At 41.1% G+C, this 13211-nt stretch overlaps 1 protein-coding gene and 1 long non-coding RNA gene across 2 annotated transcripts; one reads left to right on the top strand and one right to left on the bottom strand.

Annotated features, from left to right (window-relative positions):
* Nucleotides 1-256: 256 nt before the first annotated feature.
* LOC125560972 lies at nucleotides 257-1183 on the bottom strand. The gene is made up of 2 exons (XR_007306982.1): nucleotides 1058-1183; nucleotides 257-973 (listed from the first exon to the last, which is right to left on the bottom strand). It is a non-coding gene; the product is annotated as an uncharacterized LOC125560972 (long non-coding RNA).
* Nucleotides 1184-1217: 34 nt separating this feature from the next.
* LOC5509070 (sclerostin domain-containing protein 1) lies at nucleotides 1218-3076 on the top strand. The gene is made up of 2 exons (XM_001629582.3): nucleotides 1218-1669; nucleotides 1929-3076. The coding sequence occupies exons 1-2, from the start codon at nucleotides 1453-1455 to the stop codon at nucleotides 2279-2281; spliced, it is 570 nt and encodes a 189-aa protein (XP_001629632.1). The 5' UTR covers nucleotides 1218-1452; the 3' UTR covers nucleotides 2282-3076.
* Nucleotides 3077-13211: the final 10135 nt, after the last annotated feature.

The raw sequence follows: 13211 nt of genomic DNA, 5'->3' as shown, positions 1-13211 counted from the left end.
CTGTTTATTTTTCGTACCATTTCTCACCCTTGGACATTATCCGCCGATATCCCAGCCGCCAGAAGGGGTTTATTTACTAAGTAGCTTTGCCGCAAAGAGCACATTGGGGGTAGTTCTATGGGTTCAATAGAACCACGCCTTTTGACCAAAGTGACGCCTTGTCCCTTGAGACGGATAATTGAGGGCTTGTAAGAGTTAGGTAATTTTTTTATAAATTGAACCAACCTTTAAATAATCCTAAATCAGCCACTGGATAATGATTGCATGGTTTCATGAGCTTATGCATAATTAAAATGATAATTACAAGGTATGTAGTGACATGAAGCCCATACACCATTATGTAAATCGTGACGGGGTGCTTCCGAAACAGCTGGTCTGACGTTCAAAAGTTCAGACGTTTGGCCGTAATAGGTATAAATAGTCAGCCTAGTCTCGCGTAAAAGCGAGAAGAAGTTATTCTACTTTTTTTATCATAAAAAATTAGGTCTAAACAAGCTACTGTATTTCTCTCCGTCCACCTAATGCAAACGGGTGTGGCTTTTATATGATGACTAACGGACTGATTGGGGTGGCCGCGCTTAAATACGTGTACTGAAAAACTGATTTCGAAACTAGTGTACATCGGTGTTACTTTATCGCCCCACCACCATACCCCTCCATTTATCGCTGGGCACTTCTACCGGCCTTGCGCATCCAGTCTCAAATTTTGGAACATCGATCGATAGTTATGTAGTACTCCATTCCTCGGTAAGTTAGTCTACCCTGTGTATCAACTTCTCTCGCCTTCTTCCCTGATTTGACTGACATGGAAACGGCCCTACACTGATGCTATCGCTGATATTAAGAAATAAGGTAGTTCACTTGCACAGATGATGGTGATGATTTCTACGATGATGATGATTACCTTATCGCAACACGCCATTTCGCTTGTCCTGCCGCCAATCGCAGTATAACGTCATGGAGATTTTGTTGACTAAAAAGTAAGCATTATTTTGTAGAGGTCACAAGGCCAGCTTTTAAATATTCATTATGATATTCAAGGTGGCTAAATGTTTACCCTCGCTTAGAGCTTCTATTGGTCGGCGCTCGGTTCGCGCGTATGTCACGACTCCGTTTACTCTAGCACAACATAAATACTTGAGCTCTACACAGAAGTGAATAGCGAGAAGATTGTCGTTTCTGTTACTCTGTTTACAAGGTTGCACATTATGAACTACAAGCTGGTGTGGGTATTGTCTTCGTACCAGTTTTTCCCGTGGCACTAATTACTCCAAGTGCTGCATGTGTAGCGAGAGCGCTGTTTCGATTGGCTGATTTTGATTGCGAGTGCGAGGCGCCTCTGAATCAACTATTGACATTTGTAGTCACAGCGAGTTTTCTACGGGCAATTTTTTTGACAACTTACGCCTCGGAAGCAATTACCAAACGCCGTGTGTATGACCCTCCAAAGTCATGAAGTTGTCAGCTACCTGGTGGTGCTGTAGGTTTGCCGTTGGATTGTTTATTCTCTCCTTGTGCTGCGGTAGTGGTTTGAGTCATAAGCATGTGAGGCCCGAACGTCTTACTCCAACAACAAAGCCTCGTGCTCCCAACACTTCCAACACGAGTCATGGCGCGAAAACAGTCGAGGAAAACGACCTTGTCTTGGAACAGCCAAAACAACAAACAGGTACTACTCCCCAAAGCAAACTCACGACCTGTCTCGAGACTGGTTTCAAAAGTTATCCACACTTTTGCGAAGTTTCTCAACTATTTGTTATGAATATATGAATGGCCGGGGCTCGAATGTTTTTGTGCGTGGAGCGTGCGATTCGGCGCGTGGCTAAGCCTAAATACTACCTACTTTTTGCTAGGAAACATCGTGCACAAGCACTTTTCATGTATTTTTTGTAGTTGGCTGTTTAACCATCTGCGTGTTTCTTCTATAGGTATCCTAAACCTTGGGTGCGTTGGCATCAGAATAAAGCGCTACGTTTCGAATGGATTTTGCACAAGCAATAGAGCAATCAAAGATATGATTTGTGAAGGCAGATGCCTCCCAATGGACGAATTGCCTTTTTTCCCTGATTATTCCAAGGTTTTAAGTGCGACAAAGCGAGAATGGAGATGTGTACCCGATCGCAAACGAAGGCGAAATGTAAATGTCACGTGTAACGATGGAACTAAACGAAAGTACAGAATTCTTGTCGTTCGATCTTGCAAGTGCAAAAGGTATACAAGAAAACAGAACATGACAAACGCTGGTGGCCAGCCTGAAAATAAGAAGTCAACAAAACGGTGAAAGCAGAAAAAAACGATTTAAAGCGTAACGTCATCACACTTGGAAGCAGTAGTCTCTAAATAGGGGCAGAGCTTCCCACACGAAAGGGCAAGAAAGGAAAAAATCAACTACAAACTGGGATATTCATTTGGACATGTACAATAAAAAAAAAAACCTGTACAAAGCTCTTCCATAGAAGTGTTAGGATACAGCCGAAATAACGTGCGAAAGAAGATGTATATTTTATGAGTATAGCAGCCAAGCGCGCTATTTTGAACTCTATGCACCGCCAGCCTTGGCTAAAGGTTGCAAAAACACCTCGTGTTTTGGTCCATGAAAAACAGGTAGATTATAGACATAACACGTGTTACGAGTAAACACGGGAAAAAAAATATTAGCTATTAATAACGACTGATGAATATGTTTATATTCTGAGGTGCGAAATGGCAACCTGCCCAAATTGGGCCAACGTATAGTACAGTAGCATGTAGTACTATCTGTTCTGATGTTGTACGAGACTTATTTAAATATATTCCAAGAGAATACTAAAGAAAACAATACAGTATATGTTATTCTATGTCAGTGGCAAAGCTCGACCAATACTAATCCTTAAATAAAATAAGAGAAGGAATTTAGCTCCGATTGAGAAAGGGCTATGCCTTCAGATGTTCCGTTAGTTCGTTGATGTGATGTAAATAGTAATGGTGCGCTGGCTAACAGACACCAGGGCCTGCACAGCGATACAAATAAGTTCTATGCCTGTATATTGTAACTGCGTAAAGACCCCATATTGAATAAAGTTTATATTAAATACTATCGCTGCTATTGTCACAGGAATAAGAAATTGGCTGTCTTAGTATCAGACCATTATAATTGCGCCAATCATTGACGCGTTCTTTTAGCTTTTGTAAATATGTGGGACGGAACTGTGCTGTGATTGGGTGGTTTTCTATTCCATGCGTCAGGCCTCGCTACTAAATATAATACTGATTTCACGGTCCAGCGCACTTTTTGAAATACACTCTTAACTTGGCTAAAGAACTTAATGTTAATGTTTTACACTCAAAGAAATTAGCAAGATAAAAGGCCATCCTTGTTTCTCGAAACGATTATGAGTTTTATCATCGCATCTTGAAAGTGACAATAAGGGATGGAGAGCTAGCCTCAACACAGATCTTTGTTTTACGATAGATGAGCTACCCGCGATTGCAAAACTAAACAATGTTTCTAGTTGACTCCTGTCGACCCCTTTCTAGTGAATGAATACAACTGAGCTTGCGACCACGTGGCGTTTTTAGCGGGTGTCGAGGGTCTATACCCCACACATGGCTTTTAATTCAAGAGAACCCAATACTGAACCCCACATCTGATATACTGGTTTTCTATGAATGACACATTTCTGCTCTTTAGTTAAATGGATCTCCTCGTGGATGAAATACTAGTGTTGTATGCCATTACTGGAAAATAGTGCCTGATTTGGCACGCTTTTAGTTTACAACCTATTGTATTAGAGCTTTTATTTTCGATGAGACTTGATCAATCTAGTGAATGAATTGCCGTTTTTGTTTTGTTTTGAGCATTTAGATTGTTTATTGAGTTGATCAATTAATCCATGCAACAGGTGTTACGCACGTCCTAGTACCGCACGAGAAAGATCATGGTTCATAGGCCCCGTGCAAATAGCGCCAGCATTACTGTAAAAAAACAGTCAACATTGTCGGACTAGCAAAGCTGCCGATGCTTGTGCGCCAAGTTTGGTATAGTGCTGCGGCATTGTTAGCCAACATTTCGTCTTCGTGGAAGTTAAGCGAGGCTCGGCCAGCAGTGTTGGTAGATATTTGCACTGTTTGCATATGGGGCTTTTCGGAAGCCATTCAAGTGTCGCGCTTTTTCAAACCTTGTAATTATTGCATAAAACGTTTTCTTATTCTACCGCCCAATGCGGGTATCAAGTATAGAAAGTAAGAGGAGAGCCCATCTACCCCCAACGGAGCTTCATTTCGTTTTTTTCCGGCCAAATCAAACACAAAGTGGTGACGGACATATTTTCCTGCGCGCCCTCTTTTCATTTTTGTTTTCTCAACTTGTGTCGAAAGAGTTTATGCATTGATGATAGGCGGAAGGACGGACGGAAAGGGATAGAGGCTTGGTGACATTGACACAGGTTGTTTTTTCCTATGTTGTTAATATTTCCGGAGCTTACGCCACAGGCATACCAACCTCTCAGCCAGTCTCCAGAAATCTCAGTACCTAGCTCGAATACTTTCACGATTGATCACCTCCTGTAATTGACCTTCATCCTAGAATAAAGGTCACAATAAACTCTCATTGCTTTGTGGTGCGTATTTATCCAGAATAAGCGGGTATTTCTAATTCAGCAGTTGAGGGATTAACCGCGTTACACTTTTTTTTTATAAGAACCTTTCTTATAAGAACGTCCAGCCTGAGATCTCACCAAATTTTAAGAACATGCTAAGAACATGCCGAGGCTCAGATAGCAGAATTTCTTTTTCTTTTTAGTCCAGATGCGTTCTAAAATGCAGAATCAAATTGTGCTCATAATAACAACCTTATTATTGCTATTGGATTAGTGTAATTTCCGCCCTTATAATTCATTGGGTATTATATTCTTATATACGCTAAAATTTAATAACAACGTTAAGAATATATTCGGCCTTAAAATGTCCCAAAAATAAGAACGGCCCAGCCTCAACTGAAAATTAAACGTTCTTATAATAAAAATTAGAGCTTATTTGATGCCTCCAAAAGTAAGTTTTTTGGACAATTAATTAACGGAGGTGATCAATCGTGAAAATATTCGAGCTAGTTCACACTAGGATTGACTGGAGACTGGTTGAGAGTTTGGTAAGCCTTTGCTGACGCAAATCAGCTTGAAATTTGAAATGAGAGCATATTTTTTAAAGCAAAGAAGTCAGAGGTAGATACAAGCATATCTCTTTTAAGGGAGCGGTCATAAGTAACTTGTGGGGAGCCTCCCCCCCCCCCCCCCCTCCCCGAAAAACATCCAAGCCCAATATCATGACCCCCCCCCCCCCCCATCTTTATCTTTCACTCCGATTTCCCCAAGAACAACATAATCACTGTCATTTTTCTCACTTCCACAAAATTATTCTTCCCCCCAGGAACGGGCTCCAATCAGAACCGAAGCAGATTGTTACTATGGGATATTACAACCCTCAAAGTAAACAAGCTATAACCCTACACTACCTAACATCAACAACATAATCCGTAGAAACTACAACCTTCTACTCTCGTCTAAGCGATGCCATAAGGTTTTCACTGAGCCCCCTCTTGTCGCCTTTCGCCGCTCACCTAACCTCCGCGACATCCTCGTTAAAGCCAAGCTACCTTCCGACCGCTCTCCCACCAACCAACCTCCCGGTGCTTTCCGTTGCGGAAAAAACTGCCTAACCTGCCCCTATATTAGAACCGATGGCCTTACAAGCTACACATTTTTCTCAACAGGTGAAACACGACCTATAACCTCCCACATAACCTGCAATACTAAAAACGTGATTTATATGATTCAATGTAACCGCTGTAACCTTCAATATATTGGGGAAACTAAACGCAAATTAAAAGAACGCTTTAATGACCACCGCAGAACTGTAGACTCCCAATCTCGATCCATACCAACCCACGCCGCTGAACACTTCCTAAAACCTAACCACTCCGCTTCCGACATAGAGCTCATACCTATTGCAAAAATAAGAAATAACCGCGACTCCATCCGCAAAGCAAGAGAAGCCACACTGATAGCTCGCGCTGGCACTCTTGAACCCGGTGGCCTCAACCGGCGTGAAGAAACCGTTTAGCTACTTAGTAATCCACACCACCCTATTTACCATCTTCCATAAGTCACTCAATTACTATTTTTACCTTTTGTTAGTTAATCATCAATGAACTTTGTACTTTGTCACTCAATTACTATTTTTACCTTTTGTTAGTTAATCATCAATGAACTTTGTACATATACTAGCTATAACATGCCATTGTAACTCATTTATAACCTGAAGAAGGCAGGTATTGGCCTGCCGAAATATCGTTCGAAAAAACATAAATCTGCGTTGTTGTCGACTTTTTCTTTTAAAGGGTTTTATTAATTAATCAACTGTCGACGCAGACCACAAGGTCCGACGCACACCAGCAGATAGAGGCTGTCCGGTGGTTTCTTCCTACGTTTTTGTAAATTATGCAAGCCATGTTAAGGGGCGGACCATTTGACTTTTGATGGGGGTGGTGGGTGATTTTATGTCTGCAAGAATTATTTTTTTTCGCCCATCGAATGTGCAGGATTTTTTTTGCCATGTACTGCTATGCAGGATATTTTTTTTTCTTGGAGCCCACGTCTTTTTGCAGCATTTTTTTCCAATCGGCATTTTTTTTTTCTTTTCTCGTCCTATATCTCTAATATAGAACTCCATACGTTGTGTTTCATTCTTTTTGACCTTCTAATAGATTGAAATTATAATTCAATAAACTCTCTATGTATAGGGATTATACATGGTAAGACCTTCGTGTCATAGCCAAACGAGTCTTCGCTATCAAGCTCTTACCTTGCATATTGAGTCAGATAAAATAGCAAAAAAAAAAAAAGAGAAGCTTCTTTGATATCTCCCATATTTGTTAGAATGTTTTTTAAGGTGCTGTTGAAATATTCCACAAAACAAGGACATCTATAGGGGGCAAGCCTTTATATAGATCCCATCTCCTGAATTTTAGTCGATGGTTGGTATCTCTGCCTATATGTGAACACAAAATTAGTTATGAAAGATTGATCTATTTTATCTATTTATATACAATATGATGTTACAGTTTATATATTGATCTATTAAACCTTTTTATTCATTTATATGTTGTTTTATTAAGTCTTAATAAACCAACAAATAAATAAAAGGTATTTCAAAATAAAATAAAAGTTTGTGACTTCTTTTGTGCAAGTAAACTTTTTGGTATTTTTTTTTCTAAAATGATTGCAAAGGGCATTATAGCAATCATCATTATAAAATCTTCAGCATGAGCACTTTTGGTTTATTTCAGAATGTAATTTCTAGAATAAAACCATTGGGAACTAGTTTTATCTGATAGGAGGAGACCACACAACTTATAAGTTTCAACATAGGGTGTGATAGTGTCTCAACCAATCGAAACTTTCAAGAATATGGTGAGGAGAAATACAAAATACACATATCAAAAATATAGAGAAAAACGTTTTATCAAAGTTATCACAGAATTTTGATTTTATTTCATAGAGTTTATCTTTTCACACAATGGCTTTGCTCATTTGCTTTGCATGCAATATTTTTCTTTGAAATGTAGCTTGCAGGATATTTTTTTTTCAAAATCACCCCCTCAAAAGTCAAATAGTCCGCCCCTAATATGCGTGTTGATGATGTGTTTCTGTTAGTGATAATATATGCTGGTATTTATGACGATGCGAACGATTGTGATTATGTGTGGTGGGACAGAGTAAAATAAATGGCAAGTTATCCTTAAATAAGGTCTGGTTAGGGACGAGGTCAAAACAATTCTCCAAGCTAGGGACCCGACTTTTAAAAAATGGTTGATGGGTGGCGGGTGATACCCCCCCCCCCCCCCCCCCCCCCACATGGTGACGAGGAACCATCCAAGCTAGGGACCCGACTTTTAAAATAGGTTGCTAGTAGTGGCGGGTGATGCCCCCCCCCCCCCCCCCACACACAACTACAGTGGTGGCGGGCTGATCCCGGGACCCGAAACGATCCCCAAGAGTCCCCGAAATGAACCCCAAGGAATTGCAGTAATGGACAAACAAAAGGATTGTGGAAGGATTGGCTTTTAGTTTTAAAAACTTATGAAACATTTTAGCGTCATTTTTGTTACAATCCAGAAATTTGAATTAACTAAAACCATAGTATTAAGATTTTTATATACGACTGCGTGGGAAATACAGCTTTCGACAGCTTGGTTGAGTCAGCAATTGGGGTCAAATAAAAATTCCCGTGATGGTAATTTGAAGAACCAGGCGTGAATAAATAATTCATACATAACAAGCCATAAACGAATGTCTCCAAAGATTAGACATGCCTCTGCTTTCCCGTAGGACACGTAGGAAAATGTTTGTTTGTGTTCGGTGAATGAAAGACCTATCATAAAGAGAGATAGAGAGAAATCATGCAGTGGTGTACGCACTACTACATAAGGAAATTCAAAACTCACATATTGCTTTCAACAAAAGCCACATCTCTTAATATTTCGCAACGGTAGTAAAAGGGTTGTTCGAGTGCATTACTCAGTGTGCTTTTGTCATTCCATCTTCTTTGCCAAACCGGCTGTCGGTAAATATTCGCTCGTGTGAACATGGATTTCGTGGTGAAAAACACGTTTGGTTGTCAAATGAATATAGATTTTTAGGGGTGATGTTTACCGGAAACGAGATTTATAGTGTCAGAGTCATGTGTTGGAACTGCAAATGTTTCGAAGGTCAAAAGTTTGGTTGTTCTGAGGAAGGCTGTGCTTTGGCTGTGCTATGTTTATGTTGTACTCCTTTCAGTATCAATTAAAAGTTGTTTATTTGTTTTGGACTCTGTTTATGGGTTTACCGCCGGGGCAATGTAATAAATAGAAGTATTATATTGGAATTTAAGTCATGTTATTTAGAAATAGATTCGCTGTCAACCCTTAATTATGCTTTAAGAATTGGAAGTGCTTTCTTCTTCTTTCCCTTTGTCCATTACCGCAATTCCGTTGGGTTGATTTCGGGGACTCCTCGGTATCGTTTCGGGTCCCGGGATCAGTTGGGGTACTTTTGGGGATCATTTCGGGTCCTGGGATCGTTTCGGGTCCTGTACAGAGCGGCAAACGGCAAAGACTGAGAATCGATCCGTATCGCTAACAACTTTGGCGTATTTACTTTCGCTCTAATACCCAGGGTACCAGAGGCTCCAAGCTTCGCGGCGACAACAAATCTTTTTCGCCGCGAAGCTCGGAGACTCTGGTACCAAGGGTACCGCTATAATGACACTCTAAACGGAAAATAAAATGTAGAGCTCTGAAATACGTTTTATCTTCATTCACTAAAAATGAGTCGATCATGTCTCTCAGCTAACTAAAATGAAGTTTCTTACTCCCTGAGTACAAATTTTAAATAGCAAATTTCATATAATTCCGGAGGGCTATATAACGATAAATAGTCCTTTGTGTCCTATTATTGATGTTAAACTAAGCTTGAGTTAAGCTCCAAATGCAAAAATACTTGCTTAAGACGGAGATGATTAGAGGAAATTGATTGAGATCACAATGGCTTTCATTTCAATACATGTGTTCCAAGTGCAGGAACACAAAAATTATCGTTTCTCCAGCAAATTGTCAAGTTATTCATTGACCGGACTTCGGCGAACTCACGTTGCGACACCGTGTGCCATTAACGAATGCAACACAGAGATCAGACTGATTTCATAGTTAAATTCAAAGTCTCATTCTTGCCTTCAATAAAATTAAACAGGTAAGCCCCGTAAAAGTCAGCTAAAACATTTCATCAAATAGATTCTCTGCCACGTTTCCCGTCTGATGACAAGTCCAAAGCAGTCCCAGCTGAGGACGTTGGTGGTTGGATTTGTTTTGATAAGGTCGAATCCATCATCACTGTCCCTAGTAACTTGTCTTGCCTACTCTACTATTTTATATATGGGGAAAAAAAGCGCTTTATTATCTATAATCACATAAGGTCTAATTCTCTATTATACTTGCTTCCGAGGTGTAAACCTCTTTTCCACAGAAAACTTTCCCCTTTTATTAACTGTTATAATGACATTGATTAGTATGATCAACCATATTGAAGGCGAATAGTATTCTACCAAAGCAGACAAGGCTAGCCTAGCCGACATCGGACACTTGCGGTAATAAGATCCTGGCTCACTGAAAGTGTGAAAGGCGACTCATGGTGGAATGATTATTTTTATTTCGGGACAATACACGGCCCAAATTACATATATTTTCAGCTGCGCTTTAAGATATCCACTATAGATTTTATGTAAAGATTTCCCAGGACAGCGACCACTCTGCGGCAACTCTTATCGGCAATTATCGCTCACTTAGTATCGATGTACTATTTAAAACACGAGCAGTAGTAGCAGTGTTTTATCGGGTATAAAATTTCGTACCCGATAAAACACGTGATGCGAATGTTACGTGCGACTGGGAAGCAATTTCAAGAATTCGGTCTAAGTCCAGTGGTCCAGTTTCATTGTTACGATTAACTCATCCAATTTCAATAGGCGCTTTGACCAATCGAGGTGGAAATACAAAGTCTATGCTCATCAGTCCATCAGTGAATTAAAAATATACTCAAGAGCACTCAATGCCTAAAATAGTACTTCATTGATTAGATGTAAAGTCGAAAGTATGCATGTTGTGTTACTGGGAATCCAAATAACTACAGTAGACACAGAGTAGACAATGAAACAAATTTTGTTGAACTGAAATAAATTCAGGCATTCCTCGAGCGCTGTTGAGTTCACAACAACATGCCTCCGAAGTCGCTGTTTATACCACCAAACTCCTGAGACTGAAGATCAAAAATACTTTGGAAGACTGTGTAATCCAAAGTCGATCAGAAATTACACGAAATGGCAAATAGTAAGAGAAAAAAAGGATTCGGCAAAAGAACAGCATAGCGCTGTTTTGTAATCGATTTAGAGAAAGTGCAAGGATTTGGAACTGATTCGGACACGTGAGGATTTTACCACACAGTTATATCGCAGGGGACTTGCCTATGTAAAAGCCATCTCACGTGTCTAAAGAGGGTCATCCGATTGGTCGAATCACCTATTGAATATGGATGAGTTAACAGTAACAGTGAATGAACCCAGTACTGAAATCTTGAATGGCTTCCCAGTCACATGTAGATAATGTTGAAAATCATGTACTGTCTCTACTGTGGTTTTCCATTATCTAACTAACAATTAATTTTAGTTATCACGAAAAGATATGGGAACCAATCTCGGATCAGGCTGGAAATTGTGTCAGTATTGTTCAATCAAAAAGAATGAGTAAATTTTTATCTTGGCTATGGGCCTCGTTGGACTAGGAGGACAAAGTTTGTCTGGCCGGAAAAAACAGCCAGCCAAATTTTGTCGGCATTCAAAATTAGACTCGGATTTCTAACGCGAAAAAGCCAAGTTGCAAAATTTGTTTACGTTTGATCACAATGCTTCCTTGGAATATTTTTGCACAACTCATCGCCTTACTGGTAGTAAATTTATTCTATAAATTTCAAGAACAACAACTTCTGCTCAAGTAAAGCTTGCTGTTAATTGAAAAACCTGACGTTTGGCCTAGTTCTGGCCGCCTCCAGAACAGGCCAGCGTAGTTTGAAGATCGTCGAAAATTGTCCTGGTCGAACAAACGCATTCGCACGTTTCCCGCTAGCGTTGACAGTTTTTTTTTGTCAAAACAAACAAACATTTGCTTAGTGGAAATTGGCCCTATTCATGGAAAGTTGCCTCAAATGGGAATCTATTTGCCAGTGGGAGCACTCCATACCATCCCTGAATTGGTGTATCTGTCGTACTCGGTCGGTCTCATAAGGTTGTCATACCCCCCCCCCCCCTTCTCCCCCTTCCCGCCTCATCGGGTCACCGGCGGGCTGCCATACCCCCCATCCCCAAAATGGTGGGTGGCGGCGGGTCATACCCCACCCCCCGTCATCACCATCGGTCGGTCTCGTTAGGTTGTCATACCCCCTCCCCTCCCTTCCCCCGCCATGATCGGGTCGTAAGGTTACCGGCGGGCTTCCATACCCCCCATCCCCAAAATGGTGGGTGGCGGCGGGTCATACCCCACCCCCCGTCATCACCATCGGTCGGTCTCGTAAGGTTGTCATTCCCCACCCTTCCTGCCTCATCGGGTCGTAAGGTTACCGGCTTCTTCCATACCCCCCCCCCCCCCCCATCCCCAAACGGGTCGTAAGGTTACCGGCGGGCTTCCATACCCCCCCATCCCCAAAAAGGTGGGTGGCGGCGGGTCATACCCCACCCCTCTAAATCGGGTCCCTAGCTTGGCCGATTGTTATTACCTCGTCCCCTTCGGTAAGCTTGAATTTTTGCATAGAGGTTCCTTATGTTATGTAAACCAACATATCATAAAGTGTTTTATTCTTATGGATTCGTCTTCGAGATATGAGGCTTGAAGTGCAAATTTCAAATGTTCAAAGTATGAATTCTCCTCGTTTGTAGGGAGAAGTCGGGATCTGATCAGAAATTAAGCCAACTTTGCTCTCTAATATCTAAATTTCATATCTTCTAAATTTCTTTACAATTTTGAATTAAGCTTTTGGTCACAGGAACTCTTTGTATGCGGAATTTTGAGCTTATATATTGAGAACTGGAAAATTTCTTGCCATTTTTTTGCTCTGTCGTGTAGTGTGCTGGGGCGAGCAAGCTGATGGTGGCAGCCCACAAGCGTGTACGCAGTCACAGATAATTTGGAAAAAGCATAGTATTGCACGTGATCCTTCAGTAACGAACGGACCCCCATTTTTGGCGGCCAAAAGGAGTGCGCGCGCACCCTGCGCACCTAGATACGCTGGTCTTTTTAGTTACTTTTTGACCGAGTCCAATCGAAGAGTTCTTGCTGTTGGTGCAGTAAAAGGAGAAGTGTTAAATTAACATTGTTATTTTGTCAAAGTTAGGCAATTTTGGCAATTTGTGTGGTACCTAATATGATAGGTACGTTAGGGGGAGCTAGGGGGATACATTGCGAACCTATTGAGAATTAAACAATGTTCCCATCGCTCAGTATTATTATTGGAGTCTTCCCGACAAAATCCCCTCCCTTCCAGCTTGTTTCTGTGAGCCCGCAGTACGGGGCCGATGAAGGTAAGCGACGGCTGGAAATCTAGCCTACCCCCCCCCCCCCCCCCTACATCTCCCCTATGGGATACCTTTGCCCC

This window comes from Nematostella vectensis, chromosome 2, assembly GCF_932526225.1.
Source record: "Nematostella vectensis chromosome 2, jaNemVect1.1, whole genome shotgun sequence".
Classification (NCBI taxonomy): Eukaryota; Metazoa; Cnidaria; class Anthozoa; order Actiniaria; family Edwardsiidae; genus Nematostella; species Nematostella vectensis.
This window is presented reverse-complemented; position numbering and strand designations above follow the sequence as displayed.

What these genes read in the sequence shown, in the direction of transcription:
- LOC5509070 (XM_001629582.3), top strand. Translation starts at nt 1,453, where the DNA reads ATGAAGTTGTCAGCTACCTGGTGGTGCTGTAGGTTTGCCGTTGGATTG. An exon ending in ACAGCCAAAACAACAAACAG is followed by an intron (nt 1,670 to 1,928) that starts GTACTACTCCCC and finishes TTTCTTCTATAG; the next exon opens with GTATCCTAAACCTTGGGTGC.